The sequence below is a fragment of the Impatiens glandulifera genome, chromosome 3, assembly GCF_907164915.1.
Source record: "Impatiens glandulifera chromosome 3, dImpGla2.1, whole genome shotgun sequence".
Taxonomy (NCBI): domain Eukaryota; kingdom Viridiplantae; phylum Streptophyta; class Magnoliopsida; order Ericales; family Balsaminaceae; genus Impatiens; species Impatiens glandulifera.
The window spans coordinates 27,203,749-27,220,073 of NC_061864.1; the positions used below are offsets into that span (position 1 = coordinate 27,203,749).

Here is a 16,325-nt window from a genome sequence, read left to right on the forward strand (position 1 = left end):
GGCTGTCCTAACCCGAGGGCTTGCCGGGCTTACCCGCCCTAATGAGGTGCATGCTAATGTAATTTTGATCTATTCCCTTCTCTAATAAATGGAACACAACTAACAAAATACTATACATACTCAAATTTTCTCATAATAAAGTATATAAGTAGTTAATTCAAGACAACAACTTGGCTAGTTATCCAAATGCCGACACAAATAAACAAGAACATGATGTCAAAGCCAATCTGTATTAATGTATGTATAGTCTCATCATTTAGATAATATCAGATGGAAAACTCCAACTCAGTAAATATTATGTCATCAATTAATCAATATTCCATTTGGTTACCGATTACATACGACACATTTATTTATTTTTTCTTAAATTTCCACATATATAAATAATATCGCAGTTGACATACGACAAATTTGTACGAAGTCATTTAATTGTGTGGGGAATAGAGTAAAGACTTCGCTAAATTTTGGATTTTTTATCAAATATTTTTTAGACCAATTTTTATAAATAGATCTTAAACTTTTTATAGAACAAAAGTTTGGATTTTTTTTCTTTACATAAGTTGAGATTTATTGATTTGCTATTATTGGTATATTTAAGAAATTACTCAACCAACTAATTGTAGAATGAAAAAGCTATTTTTAGGGTTTTGAAGGAATAATGAGTAACACCATCATCATCATGAATTTATAAATCCAAGTTTATCTCTGGAGGAGAAAAGAGAAGCACAAAAATAGATATATATTTATAAAGAGTTTCAGTTCTACACTTTGAAACTTATGATTTACTTGCAGAAAGTAAATCATATATCCTTTTTAAAAATATATGATTTACTTGCTGTTATATATCCCCTATAAAAGTAGGAAGTATAATTTACACCTTTTTTGCCCTTTCCATACAAAGCCCATGGAAATTCTTGGTCAGGCATGCATCTTGAAACTAAAGACCCTTTATCTCATAACAAATTAAACAACTTTTTTTTTTAAGAAAACCTAATTAGTTAAAAACTGTTTTTGTCTTCATAAGGCTCAAAATAAACCATCTGTCTCCACCAAGGGCATGCCCATTAGGTCATCTTGTCCTTGTACTCCATCTTCAAGCAACCATTTTTCGAGTAGAGTTAGAGGGACCTGACAATTTGTGGCAGTTTCATCGCCATCAGAGCATGGAGAAGAATTGAAGCTGAAGTAGGAGTATTGATCAATACTATTAGGGCTAGATTCAAGTCGATTGTTATTGAACGAGTTCTGAGTTGTTACTTCTGAGCTTGTTTGAGATGATTTCGCCAAAGGGTTTTTGTTCATCCAAACTGGAAGTAGTTTGGCTATGTTCTCAGTGCTTGCCGCATAAGTAGAAGATTGTGGCGGAGGAAACGGTGGAGAGGAAGATAATAACATTGGACTTGTCAAAGTGGTCAATTTGTCAAGAGATAAGGCCTCACATAGGGCTTGTTTGGCTGTATGGATATCCGTTTGAAGACGTCTTTCCCACTGCCCCTTCGAGATGCTTTGCTGATGAGATTTGGGTGAGAACCCATCTAGGGTTTTGCTATTCCCATCATCTTGTTCATCGCCTTGAAGCTTTCTTAGCTTCTTCTTCAAGTGGGTGTTCCAGTAATTCTTTATGTCGTTGTCGGTTCTTTGTGGGAGGTAAGAAGCTATGGCAGCCCATCTGTCGATACCAAAAAATTAATTAATCCAAAGCTCAAAATCTCACTCCATGTGTGACATCATACCTATATTAAAAATATAATAATTAATTAATCACCTGTTACCAAGAAGTGCTTGAAGATGGATAATCATCTTCTCTTCTTGTTCATTGAAGTTTCCTCTTCTAATCCCTGGACGGAGATAGTTTGTCCATCTGAGTCTGCAACTTTTGCTGCATCTGAGCAAGCCTGTAAAGAATAGGAAACTTAACATGCTAAGTTGGTGTGATCATTAAAACCAGAAGTAAATGAAAAGGTGATGGTAATAAAGACTTCAACCACCCAAAATGAAAAGAAAACAAGGGTTTGGTGATTAAGAAGAGAGAGAAATAGGTAAAAATTGCTCTGAGTTATTTTGACCTTCATTTTTTTATGGTTTTTCGTGATTTGAGTTCTGTTTAGATACTTAAATACAACCATATGATCATAACTTTTAATGATTTGTCTTAGGGTTTTTTCACTAAAATTTTGCAAATAGTTTTAAGAAAAAAAAAAGAGAAAGAAAGAGATACCAGTATTGGTAGGAACAGCCCTCCAATTGCCAGGACCATGTTCTTGGATGTAAGAAACCAAGATGATATCCTCTTCGGGCGTCCATGGCCCTTTCTTTACCCCAATTTTATCACAACAAGGAGGCCTTCCCATAATTCTCACTCTCTAATCTCTCTTCTTTCTAGGGCTAGCTTTGTAAAAGTGTTCACTAACTTAGAAATGGTGAGACAATGGTCCAATATAAGAAACCCTTGTCTATAGATATATATATATAGATAGATAGATGGAAAATGAGGAGAATACAGCACACACCCACTAAAGAGAGAAGAGAAAAGAGGTAAGTCTGTAAATATGATGGGGCCATCCCGAAAAAAAAGAGTCAAAGGAGTACATCAGAGAGCATTAACTCAATTCATTTTCTCTATACAAAAGTCAGCTCAGCTGTGTATGCTTTTGAGAGAGTATCATCTCTTTCAGCCTCAAAAAACCGCGTGGCATTGATTGGTATCACTACTCCACACTCTGGCAAAAACAAAACCCTATTTTCATGTTCATTTCTTTTATCTTTTTAGCACCACTCATTTTGTGTCTTTCATTTGTTGTTGTGATTTCTCTTTCTTTTGTTTTATGTTGGAGTTTTATCATATATTCATCATGAAAGTTCATAGAAAAAAAAATCAATTCTAGAAATATCAAATGTGACATTGTAAATTAATCAATACTAGGCTTGAGATTTTCAAAAGAGCTAAAGTCAAAATTAAATTTCAAATTATTTGTCATGCTTTCATCTAAAAGAGAGGTAATTTTTCACCGTCCCTAATGTCGTGAAGTCTGGGAACTCTTATTTAATTTCAAACTTAACATTAATTATCTCTTAAATTCGTGGTTTTTTTTCATTTTTGGAAATTTTTAGTGAAATGACGCTAAGTCGTTTTTCCAAAAAAAAAAAAAAGATCCACATGAACCTCAAAGCCTTTTCGAGCTTAGTCCACGAGTCTTGTCCGACCATTATAATATACATTGCTACGAAGCTTATAAATCTTTCTCTCCTGTTTAGATTTCACTCTCTTTTTGAACTTCGTTTTGCATATCCTCATTTACACTGTCCATCGATGTGATTAAAGATCTCATTGTTTGTCAATTTCTTCCCATTTTTAGAAAAAAAATAGGAATGCCTTCTATGTATAAAAAAATATTTAATCAAAAAAGAGGAAAATAATAAATTGACAAAGTGTTCATATTAGGAATGTCTTCTATGTATAAAACATTAGTTAAAGTCAAGTTCAAATCTTGTTTGTTCTAAAAAAAATATAATTTAAATCCTGTTAGCTAAAAAGTGTTCATGATTTTTTAAAGAAGACAAAAATAATTTTAAAAAAAAGTTCTTAGGCTTACATATATCATATGGGATTAAAAGGAAAAAGAAAAATAATTTGTCAGAAAATAAAATATAATAGATAAAAACAATTTCTAAACAAAATTATCAAATAATAATAGCAAAATAAAATTCAATTAGCTACACTTAATTTAAATTTCATACTATAGTTTTGACATTGTTTTCTATATGATTATTTTATTTTATTATGACAATTCATATTTTATTTGTAATAAAAAATATTTTTGTTTTAATTTGTGACCTTTATATAAGCATATTTTAATGAAAAAAAAAAACTCATTTTTTTAAATAAATAAATGTATATATATTTGATACTCTAAACAAAACAACTTACAATAAATTAGACATTACAATATTAATTAGAAAATAACTTATTAAGGATAAAATTAGTATTTTATCATAAAAAAAGTGTACATCAAAACAAACCACCAATTTATTTATCAAAATCAAACTGAACATTTACAAAACTCAAACTATTTGTTTTTCAAAATAAATTTACTATTGCGTAAAATTTTAAATAACAGTTATGGCAGTTATATATACATTATATAGCAGACTTTTCTATTAATTGCTAATAAATAATCATTTTCCTTATTAACAGCTATGGTAGAAAAAGAATCGCATTTAATGACAGTCATTTTTAGTCTACCAAAGGTAAAGAATCTCATAAGAAAGGGCATAAATAAGGCAACTTTCAAGTCCCAAGCCAGAGGCTAAAAGTATATGGCATTGAATTAGTCAAAATTAAAATTATTTGAATTAGTCTTTTTAATCATTTTAAGAATGAAATATATAATCATGATAATCCAATAAATACAAATATATATATATAAGTTAATATGTGATTCTTACAATTTTTGGACCATGAAAATGGTTTTTGATTTGTTATCCAATAAATACAAATATATATAAGTTAAGACCAAGAATATTTGTTTTTTGTTGAGAAAAGTAACATTCATCTTTCATACCAAACTAAACATTATACAACTTTGTATAGAGATAAACAAAAATAATAATTCCAGATAAAACTCAGATATAAATGTATATTATAATTAGTTAGCCTTGTATGACCAATTCCACCCCAATATCCACTTACAAAGTCATTGATGATCGATGCATGGGTTGTGTACCAAATTGGATCAACATATTATTAAATGATGTTATTTGACTTATTCAAATAAATATAGGAGCTAATTCAAAATGAAAATTGGCCCCCTTATTAAATGTTTTACATGTACCTAAATGTCCCAATTCAAATGTTAAGATATGTGCTATATATAATCCTTTTTTCTTTATATTTTCTTTATCACTTTACTATTTGAGATTAGTTTATATGTTTACTAGATACCCAATATTTTTTCGTAACATCTTGTGTGTTCATACAAAAAAATAATTAAACTTTGAAACATTCTTTAGTTTACAGCACTATAAGCTGAAATTTAGTTCAATTTTTTTTTTAAAATTTATTATCTATTATATATTCTAATTTTGTTAAAATAAGAATAATTATTTAGTGGATAGTGTGACAAATTTTTTACAAACCCAATGTTTTAAAAGAAAAAAAAAAGTCATCCATGACATCAGTAATCTTCACTTGTTATGACTCGTTTTTCAACTTACAACTTTGTCATGTTATATATACAAATTATAATCATAGACGGATTTAAAGTTGAAGTCCATTTTAAAAATATTATATATATTATTAGTTATTTAGTGGATAGTGTGACAAACGTTTTAAATAAGTCTGTTCCATTAATTTTCAACAATGCTTTCAAGTGCTTCTGAGATTAACTATTGAGAAAAACAACTTTTAAGGCAAGAGCGATTCAAGTCAAGTATTGTGTCGATTGGTCGGGTGAGTTTACTTACCAAGTCTAGTGTGCTCAATTTCTTTTCATGTGGCGGTTTAGAAAAGCATAAATCTCAGTTGGTCCAATCATGGTGCACCTGGACACTTGGGCTGATAATGGGTCGTGCATCTACAGTGAACAGTGGTAGAAGAGTTGTTTGGTCAGAATGGTCTAATCGGTGATGACGGGTTCAAGTTTGAGATAATTAAAGAACAGTAAATATAGGTTAAAAGAGTTTAGTGTGCCTCACTCGAAACTAGTTCGACATTTCTTCTTGTTGTCAGCTTGGAAGAGAAAATGGCTTCGAAAAGGGAAGTCGGGTGAGTATAATATATTGAGAAAAAATATAATCTAAGCACATGATAAAAGAAAATATATAAATAGAGGGGTAAAGAATAATAAAATATTTACATCCTCAATGAGTAGTCCATTATATAGATTTTCATGAAATAATATCCAAATAACTCTAAGTTACATTCTCTATTTATATAAGTATATCAAAAGGTGTAATGATACCTTTAGTATAGGAGTTAATATCAATCATTAATTAAATCCAAAACAACTAGCATTTGAATAATATCATTAAAGATTCATTAACTATCTTCAATTATCTTCATCAATGTTTCAAATGATTATTTATAATTTCTCCCAAAGAGTATGTGAATATTTTTCACCTTATTAATTGATTTAGCTCTCAAATAGCCAATTTTTCATGACTAGGAATTTCATTTAAAGTCTCATTCGTCTCCTCTATAAGATGACATAAATTATTTCATTCATCTAAACTATAATCTACAATACATAGATAATTAAGATAAAATAAAATAAAAAGTAACTAAATTATTACCTTTAAATTAAATGAGTCTCCCATCTAGCCCATTTTCTATGACTATGAAACTCATTCAAGGTCTTATTTATCTTCTCACATTAAAACATAATTTGGGTGAATATAAAGCTTTTAAATGAGTTACACAATCAAAATATGTAATTATAACCTCTTGAAAATCATTTTCCGAAAAAAAAATCGAGATTCGAAAATTTTCAACATCGGTTTACGTGTCAAAAATCGTTTTAAATCAAACATTATTTTAAAAGATTTATAAAATATGTCCTGACTTTTGAAATTAATTATAATAATAATTAATTTTTTATCAAATTTTAAATAATCTAATAGATTTGAAATAATCAAATAAAAATTCGATTAACGAAATCTTACTTAAATTAATTTCAAATAATTAATTTAAAATATTATTTATTAGTTATTTGATAAAGAGTCGCTAATTGATTTTTAGTTTAAAATCAATAAAAGTATACCTATACAAACATTTTTTTAACTAAAGTTTCATTTTGGTTCGTAGTTTGTTGATACTAAGAAAAGGGCTTTCGTAATATATCCTCCGTACCCATTAAAATGGTCTCTACTTTATAAAATCTTGGCTTTTAAAAAACTGATTGTATAATCATTTATTTAACTAATTATTCTTCCGGTCCTAGACATGCACATGTTTTCGTGTATTTAAAACTGTAAAAACAATATTTAAGTTTTGGTACATGTAGCTGATGACGTTGATTGAAGAGGAATGTACCGGAAAAGTATCATTTTTAATAGCACAAGGTTTAAAAATAAATCCTAAATAGGCCTTTGTCAAAATATTTTTTTTGAAAATATTCTAAAAATATTTTGAAATCATTTTCTATTTTTTTCAAATATTTAGAAAATGGTTTGGATTTCCAAAATTATAAAAATAATTTTTAAAATTAAAAGTGGAACCAAATAAACCCTAGGACAGGTGTTCTCGGTCTTAGGTGCAAATTCCATCGGTTTGGGGCTAAAACCCTCAGTCCTAGGTTAGAACTCCTCGGTTAAGGTGCGAGGATGCTTGGTCGGGGTGCTAGTGTCCTCGATCAAGGTAAGAGAATCCTCGATCAAGTGTGGGAATCCTCAGTCGGGTGTGGGAATCATCGATTGAACCCCATCAGTCGAGGTTCGAAGATTATCGGTTAGAGTGTTGAATTCCTCGGTCGGACACCCTCGATTGAGGTTTGAAGATTCTCAGTCGGGGTATTAGATTCCTAGGTCGGACCCCCTCGGTCGAGATTTGAAGATTCTTGGTCTGGGTATTAGAGTCATCGGTCCGACCCCCTCGGTCGAGGCTAAACCTGGACTAGGTTTCTCGGTCCTCAAGATCACCAAACTATATGTTTGGTGATTTCGTTTGATGCTCAGATCCTTTGATCTATGGGCATGGGAAGCTTCACAAAGTTTCCAGGATCATGTTAAACATCATCCCAATGTGTTATTCGATCGGGATGATGTTCATTTAACCCAAACAACTTTATGGCCAAAAAATGGCTTTATGAGTTTTGTGCTTTAATGAAGCGTAAGGAGTTTGTCAATAACTTCCTTAAGCTTCATATGATTCAATGAAACCAAAACATGAACACTAGTTATTCGTTTTGATCAATTTAAGAAGAGAAATTTTATTTTTTATAAAAAAAATTGTGTTTTGATAGAACGTGATCGGGATGGATTGAAAATGGTCCAAATAGATTCCCAACATCATTAAAAACATGCTAGGAAGCTTTCTGAGTGGTTGTTCTTGAGCAAAAACTCAAAAACAGAAAACCCGATTTTGAATTTTTCAAATTCAAATTTAGGAGTTTCTGATTTAGGTTGATTGAACGAGTTTGACTTCAATTGAAAATTTACAAATAATCCTAGGATCGTTTCCTAATCAACAAATCGAACCACCAGGCAGTATATGAAAACTGAAATATAAAAATTTCAATATAAACTGGTAATTCGAAATAGAGAGTATTTGAAGCTTACTTGGAGTTGGAGAACATTATGTATCTCTTAGAAAATCTTCCTAAACGCATGAATCAGAGCCTTGTGGCCTCGTATCAAAATTCCAAAATTTTAGAAAAAGTTTGAAGCTTTAATTGCGGATTTTTTTTCAGAGCTCGATTGAGGGCTTAAGAGTGGATCTCTTGCCTTTGGTTTGCTCGGGGGGACAATTTATAGTCTCCCGAAGTCAGTTTGTGAAGCTAGTGGATTGGAATAAGTCAAATAGTCATTGATGACATTTTGGCTGTTTTTTGGCTAGTTGTCGATATAGGTTATGATGATGCATCTAGGTATAGGGGAAATGATCATCCACTAGAGTAGGGTGATCATTTCACCTTTTGAACGAAGTCAAAAGATTGAGAAACAACAAAGTTTCATCTTTGAAAAAACAAAGAAGGTTGTTGTAATCACTAATAATCTAGAATCCAATTAAGAGATAAGGCTAAAAAAATAAATAAAATTATTCGAGATAATTGTTATATCCATTTTATCTCAAAATAATTTTTAAAAAAATTAAAGGGACTAAAATAAATAATTTAGAATGAATTTTTATAGTCATTCATTTACAACAATTATTTATTTAACCCTAAAAATATAAAATAAAATGATAAAATATTTACCATATTTATTTTATTATTTTGTGTATTTAAAAAAATCAAAATTAAAACCAAAAGGGTGAAAGAAAAATCAATTTCAAATAAACCCTTAAGGATTTAATAAAAATAAATATTTGTAATCTAGTGCATCCAAAAACCAAAGGATTCACTGTAACAGGAATTACAACCATTGGATGAGCACTAGATTGTCAACCAGCACCTAAGAAGAAGCCGCGTAGCCCCTTGTAGCCGGGAAGAAGCGCGCACATAAGGCACCGGATTGGCTAAGGTCCCGTTACCAGGACGCTAACGGAACGCCCAAACGCAACGACACTTGACGGAACGCTAACGGAACACCTAAATACATTAAAACATCGTCGTTTTGAGCGCCACCTTTGTCTCTAACATGACGCAGAAGCAGATAAGATCAAAGACCCGACGTTTATCTTATCTTTTTGTAACTCCCTCGTTAGTCAACATTTTTGGTTAATTTAAAGCCCAAAATGAACACCCTACGATGGTGATTAATCCTCCTACAAGAATAAGGATGATCCATCCCTATGCCGGCCAGCTTGAGGAAGAGCAACAAAAATACCTTAAATGGATTTTGGCTGATTTAGTCCACTTGGATGGATCAACCGACCTTGGACAGCTATAAATAGCCTCTTGAGTCATTTCGAAGGAAAGAGATTCACTCTCCACCTTCCAATCGTCGATTTTCAGGAATCCACCATTAAAGCTTCCAGCATTCGGATTTTTTGAAAACTTTGGATAAGACTTTAAATCTTGGATCTCATCATCCCAACAGGTTTTTTAAGGTCTAAAGAGTGTTCTTCAATCCTTGGTAAGGATCCAATCACCCACTAATTCATATTTACTGTTTGAATTTGAAAATTTTATATTTCAAATTGTATAAGCTTGTATACTTACTGTTTATAGTATTTTATGGTTGAATAATGATCATAGGATCATTTAGAAACTATCTAGATAAGATAGAACCGATCAATCGATCTAAATAACAAAAACCCAAATCAAAATCAAAATTTTTAAAATAATTGAATTTTTTGAGTTCTTAAATTGGTTCAAACAAGTAGTCAGTGTTATTGTTTTGGTACCAATAAGGTATATGTAGTATAAGGAAGCTACTAGATAGTTCTTTACACTTTAAAACAGTTTTAAAATCAAAACCTGATATTTTATCACAAACTGTTTTAAACAAATTGATCATCATCCAGGTCATTTGATACTTTAAGATGATGATCAACATGTTCTTGGGAGCTTTGTGAACTTACCCAAACACTTGTATTAAAGAATCAAACCTAAAAAACGAATTTGAAAAAAACTGCACTTTTGTGTTCTTAAGGACCAAGGCTTCTTAGTCTAGAACTGAGAAATCCGACCGAGGATAATTAGTCCGGGCCGAAACCTAGGACCGATAAATTCATACCTATAATCGAGACTTAGGACCGAGAGGTCTAACCGATGTTCTTAAGCTAAGACTGAAAATTTCGACCGATGTTCTTGACTTATGACAGTGAAATATGACCGATGATTTTCATCTAGGACCGAGAGGTCCAACCAAGGACTGAGTATTCCAGACCCTAGGAACGAGAGGTCCAAGCTTAGGACCAAGCATTCCAGACCTTAGGACCAAGGAATCTCGATATAAGAATGATAATTCCTAAACCAGGACTTAGTCTAGAGCTAACCTATGACCGTGAGGTTTATACACCTCGACCAAGGGACTTAGCCCCGTGCTAACCCAAGACTGATGGGTTTATACACCCAGACCGGTAATCTTGGCCAAGGACCGAGAGTCCTTAGCACCCAAACTAAGGGTCTCTTGACCCCAACCGATAAAAATGGACCCGGGGCTTAGGAATTCGGTCCTAAGGCCTATTTGGTTCCAATTTTCAAAACTCAAAATTATTTTTTGTAATTTTGAATCCCAAAATTATTTTCTAAAAATCCTAGGAAACTAGAAAATGGTTTCAAAATATTTTTGGGATATTTCCATAAAAAAGAATATTTTGACTAAGGCATGTTTGGTGTTTATTTCAAAACTATAACACCCTTAAAATGTTTGATGTTCTTCAGGTATAATCCTTCCTAGTTATTATCAGCAAATTGTACACCATTTAAATATTATTGTTTTAATATTTTAAATAACGCTAAAACCTAGAAGTATGACTAGGACCGGAAGAATAATCAGTTAAAACTCATTCGTTATACAACCGATATTCAAAAGTCAACTTTAAAAGTAGATGCCATTTTTAAAACGAGTACGGAGGATGAAGCGCGAAATCTCTTTCCCGAATATCACTAAACTACGAAATAAAAAACTTTGGTCAATACATTTGTATACTTATGCCAACTTTTATTGATTTTCAAAAATCAATTGGCGACATTGTTTCAAAATAAATAATCTTTTAAATTAATTATGTTTAATTAATTTAAACTAAAGAATTTTCTAAATCAAATTGTGATTTAATTATCATAAATTCTTGGACTGTTTAAAATTGAACCCTGAAATTAATTACTTTTTAATTGATTTCAAAAGTTGTCAAGATTCATTGAAATATTTTTTAAAAATGTTTTATTTTAAAAGAAAATTTCTGACACAGAAACTGAGGTTAAAATTCTCGAACCTCAAGATTTTCAAGAAAACTAATACAAAGAATTTTTCTAAGAATTACAGCTTTATGGCGACTCTGTTGGGGATTAAATGTTTAACTCAAAAAACATAAACTTTGTTTTTAAAACGTTTGTATCACGTTTTCAATTTAATATACTTGTCTAAAAAAGGTACAACACCTTAAAAGACGCATAGGTTGTATCATATTTAAAGCTTTTATGTTTAAAGGGTACTTCACCCTCTTCTTACTTGCAAAGAAGTACATGACTGGAATCAGTACTTCTATATTTATGTGCAAAGATTGTCAATTAGAAAGGAAAACTTCTTACAAACTGAGTGATGTTGCAGAGGAAAAACTTGAATGCACGGGATCGACCCACTCTTTGGCGATGAGTCATCCAATAGGACGTGGTCATTATGAGGTTAGGGTAAATTCTCAATTAAGTAGATATTCCCTAGTTTATGGAAATGGTTTAACCCCCCCCCCCCCCCCCCCTCCACTATCAGTGAATGCAACTCTCTTATGATTCCCCTTAGAAAAAAAACGGGTTATTATCACCAAGCTGGTTGTTTGTTGTGCCTAGATAACTAAAACCTCTTCACTACAACCCTTACGTGACTAATATATATGTATTATGTGTATGCATGTATAAACTAAGTGGGCATCTCAAACATGTTCCTATCTTTTCAAAACAACCGCATGTTTGTAAATGTTTTGAAATTCAAATCATAGACGATGTCCATGCTGACAGATATTGAGCTAGTTCCATGGATTGATAACTTTCACACAAATGCGTGGAACTATCGGTTCTATGGTCTCATTCCAATCATGAGATACATAAACTTCGAGATAAACTACATTTTCATGAGAAAATGCAACGAAGGTGGAACCTTGTAAAACGAGCGTACTTCCTAGGTGAAAGGTCTATGTGCCAAACCATAGAAGAATTATGAGTTATCCTCATGACGGACAACAAGAATGTTCTACATTTAAAGTCATTTGTAGAATCAATGTCCTTAAGGAATCTCTTACTATAGGAGTGCAGATACTCTAAAGTAACATCTGATACTATCATTGTAAGGACATACATCGACTTCCAAACATTGACGAAGATGGAAATAAGGAATGGATAAATTCCATTAACTCTACGATCATCCATGATGACGATGACGATCCTACTAGCTCACTTCTTCCTAAGACCGGAAAGTGGTAAACCCTCCTTAAAAATCCTAGAGGTGGCATACCATATGCGATGAGACAACAAAGATTCCTAAGGTGTGATTCTGGAGGAAACACTAATAGGCCTGAACAATTCTTGCAAATCTTCCACCATGAGCAAAAGGGGTGTACCCTTAATTCTTTACATATATCTCCTCGACAAACTCCAACGTTTGTTGTTAGTAATTCCCGATGGAATCATGTCCCCTTCCCTTCAGTATTGAAGAATGAAGGAAGGCATGTCTGGATCTCCTGTATAAAGCAACAATGAAATCAAGGAAATCATGTCCTAGTATCCATCAAGAAAATAACATTCATGATGGATGACAAACCTATGATTGTACTTCTAGGCTTAGAATGGGTTGCATGTTATTACACCCATAGATTATTCAAGTAATTCGACTACATCTATATATAATTTCCTTTCTTGTAAACATGTCAATCGATCACATGGCCTATGTAGGATACCTGAAAAAATGGCATGACGCCTTCCAAATGAATACCCTGTAAAAAAGAAAGAAGTACTTGAATGTCATTCTCCAAGAGTATGAGCAGGTCCAAGAAAATAAAGAGGAAGAAATTTCTTATGTGGAAACAGGCTACAATTAGACTTAATGCATGTGACCTCCATTAACACTTTTCCCTTTTAGACTTTCTCTATAAATTAACAACAAGAGAGTCATGTCTGTAACAAACTAAGCGAGTATGTGAATACAAAAACTCTATGTTTGTTAATCGAATCATAAAAAGAGATGTTCATTCTCTATGATTCATTTTATATGCATATGCATTGAATTTGTACTTTGTTACAACTGCAAAACCCTCACATCTTTCTCTTTACAACAGTCTATGACCGCGACAAGGCGACAAGGCCCCAGAAAGACAAATTCAAAAACTAGATGTTTTATACGCTACTAGATGGTCGAAGAACCCTCCGTATCTGAAACGATATCAACGACCGAGTTTAGGGAAATGAAGGCAACTTTACAACATATGACATAGCAACTCGCGTTGATCACAACTTCTTTAGCTAATTAGAAAATTTTGTCTACATCCTAAAATATACCTTCTTCTCCTTGATTCTCTAACAAGGAAATCCCGGTTATGTTCACCCCCATTAACCCTCGTCCTACTGGTCAAAAAGTTCAAGAAAAATCCATTCTCTATGAAGACTCTAAACAGGATATCGACCTAACTACACGAGTACAAAATGAGGAAGTAATCAACCCTCTAGGATCACAAGAAAAAAAAATTCAGTGACTGACCAACTACCGCTAACGGAATATGAATGCCAAATGGCTCAAGTTCAAGCTATGAATGCAGAGATGCAAGCCTAGATAAACAAGTTAGCTAAGGGCAAAAGCATCAAAGAACATTATGACTGGAAAGATGCTATGAAATTGACCGAACAAGCTGTTATTTCAGTAAGCGCCAAGCTTCCAGCCCTGTCTAAGTACATAGGGAAAAACGACTCATCGGTCTTTTTCACAATGTACACCTCCGTAATAACCCTATTGCGATTAATTTAGATTAATTATTGTAGTAATTAATCAAATTAATTAAGAGTTGAGGCCAAAATAAAAAAAAATTATTCGGGATAATTATTGTACCCATTTCATCTCAAAATAATTTTAGAAAAATTAAAGGGACAAAAATAAATAATTTAGAATGAATTGGTGTAGCCATTTCATCTAAAACAATTATTTATTTAACCCTAAAAATATATCAAAAATAAATAAAAATAATTGGTAAAATATTTCCATATTTATTTTAATATTTTGTGTATTTAAAAAAAATCAAAACTAAAGTCAAAAGGTTGAAAGAAAAAAATCAATTTAAAATAAACCCTTAAGGATTTAATAAAAATAAATATTATTAGGATTTTTAATAAAATTTTATTAACCGTTTTCCCATAAAAAATATCAGTAATCAAGTGCAGCCGAAACCAGAAGTTTTCGCTGCAGCAGAAATTACAGTCATCGGATGAGCGTTGAATTTTCATTCGGCGCCAAAGAAGTAGCCAATGTTTTAATAGATCGAGAGGTCTTGCAATGCATACCTTATACTATCTAAAAGTAAAAAGTTGATTGGGCTCCGATGCACATTGGACAAGTAAAGCTTTAAAGTGTGAAAATAGTTTCCTAAAAGTTTGGTCAAAATCATGTTTCGAGTTAAGCATCTAAATCTCCCCAACATAGTCGTCAGAAAATGTACACAACAAAAATCGCTTAACTTTTATAGGTTGCGTCACTAAATATATTCTTTAAAAATAAATCGAAAGTATCGTAAAATAAAAAAATTAGATTTTTAGAAGTAAATTACATAACTAATATTCCCGTCAAATCTCATTCGAGATTGAAAATAAAATGGTAAATTTACTTCAAGTCTCTTTTTAACTTTTTCAATTAAAAACAATCTTTCGACAAAAGAGTCGTCACCTAATTTTTCTCACAAAATTATGAGAAAATATAATTGGTGTAAAGATACCAAGAATTAGAGATTATATAAATTGAGTTCGGTGCTTGGTTACGTGTGGAAAAAAGTATTGACGCTATGTCCCACACACTCGTTAATTAGATGGTCTCTATATTATGATTTTGACATTTTTATAAATTATTATCATACTTTATATTTTATTCAATTTTAATTTTTATCCCAAAATATTAATCTTAGTGCTAAAGGTAATTTTCACATAGGCGTTCGATCATTTATTTCTGGACAAGGACTAATATTGTAGTAAAAAACAAAGAGATTACAGCAATGTGGTCTTGTGACAATCAAAATATATATAAAAATGTAACTTCACACAAAACCTAACTTATCCTAAATTGAAATCTAACTTCACACAAATGTTAATTCATGATATAAAAATAATAATACAACATCAAATCATTGATAAAACCTAAAGAAAATGAATTTGCGAAATCTGGGTGAATTTAAAGTTTTTAAATGAATTACACAATATATTATATTTATTAAATTGGGCTTACAAACAATGGAAAAAATTAAGTCATTACAATGCTATGAACTTTCTTTAGAGCAATTATGCAAATATTTAAATAAAAACTTGGGTCTACCTACCATGGAGATCAACTAGGTGATTTACTAAGAATAAATTAAAATTTGGGGTTCTCTTAAATTTGGGGAGGTGTAATGGAGTATATCTCTTATTTTTCTCTAAAGTGTTCTTAATGAATAAATAGAAAGATGCATTGAGACAATTCTAGGTTTAACCTATATAATTTTAGAAAAATACATTAAGCACCCAAAATTTGAGGAGTTAAATTCAAATTGTGTGGCTCTATTTTTTCAAATATTTGAGTTCTACATGCTTCCATGGTCATGTCTTTTTTCGGGGGTCAATTTGGAACCCACAATCAAAAGTGATGACATTTTCAATTTTTTCAAAAAATAAAGATTTGTTGCTCGAGAAGATAACCTAGCCTTCCTTGTGCAACCTCCATCCAACGGGTTTGTGTTCCTTCAAGCTGAGTCCAGATAAGTTCCAATGGCGATCCGCGTCTAAGGGAAGATGATCCTCCGCATGTAAGGGAAGATAATCCTTCATTGGTTGGACTCTTGG

The 16,325-nt window shown here is 31.7% G+C and overlaps 1 protein-coding gene across 1 annotated transcript; it reads right to left on the bottom strand.

The window, feature by feature from the left end:
• Positions 1-719: 719 nt before the first annotated feature.
• LOC124930681 (myb-related protein 306-like) lies at positions 720-2,423 on the bottom strand. The gene is made up of 3 exons (XM_047471015.1): positions 2,219-2,423; positions 1,766-1,895; positions 720-1,669 (listed from the first exon to the last, which is right to left on the bottom strand). Exons 1-3 carry the CDS (start codon positions 2,349-2,351, stop codon positions 1,027-1,029), a joined length of 906 nt encoding a protein of 301 aa, XP_047326971.1. The 5' UTR covers positions 2,352-2,423; the 3' UTR covers positions 720-1,026.
• Positions 2,424-16,325: the final 13,902 nt, after the last annotated feature.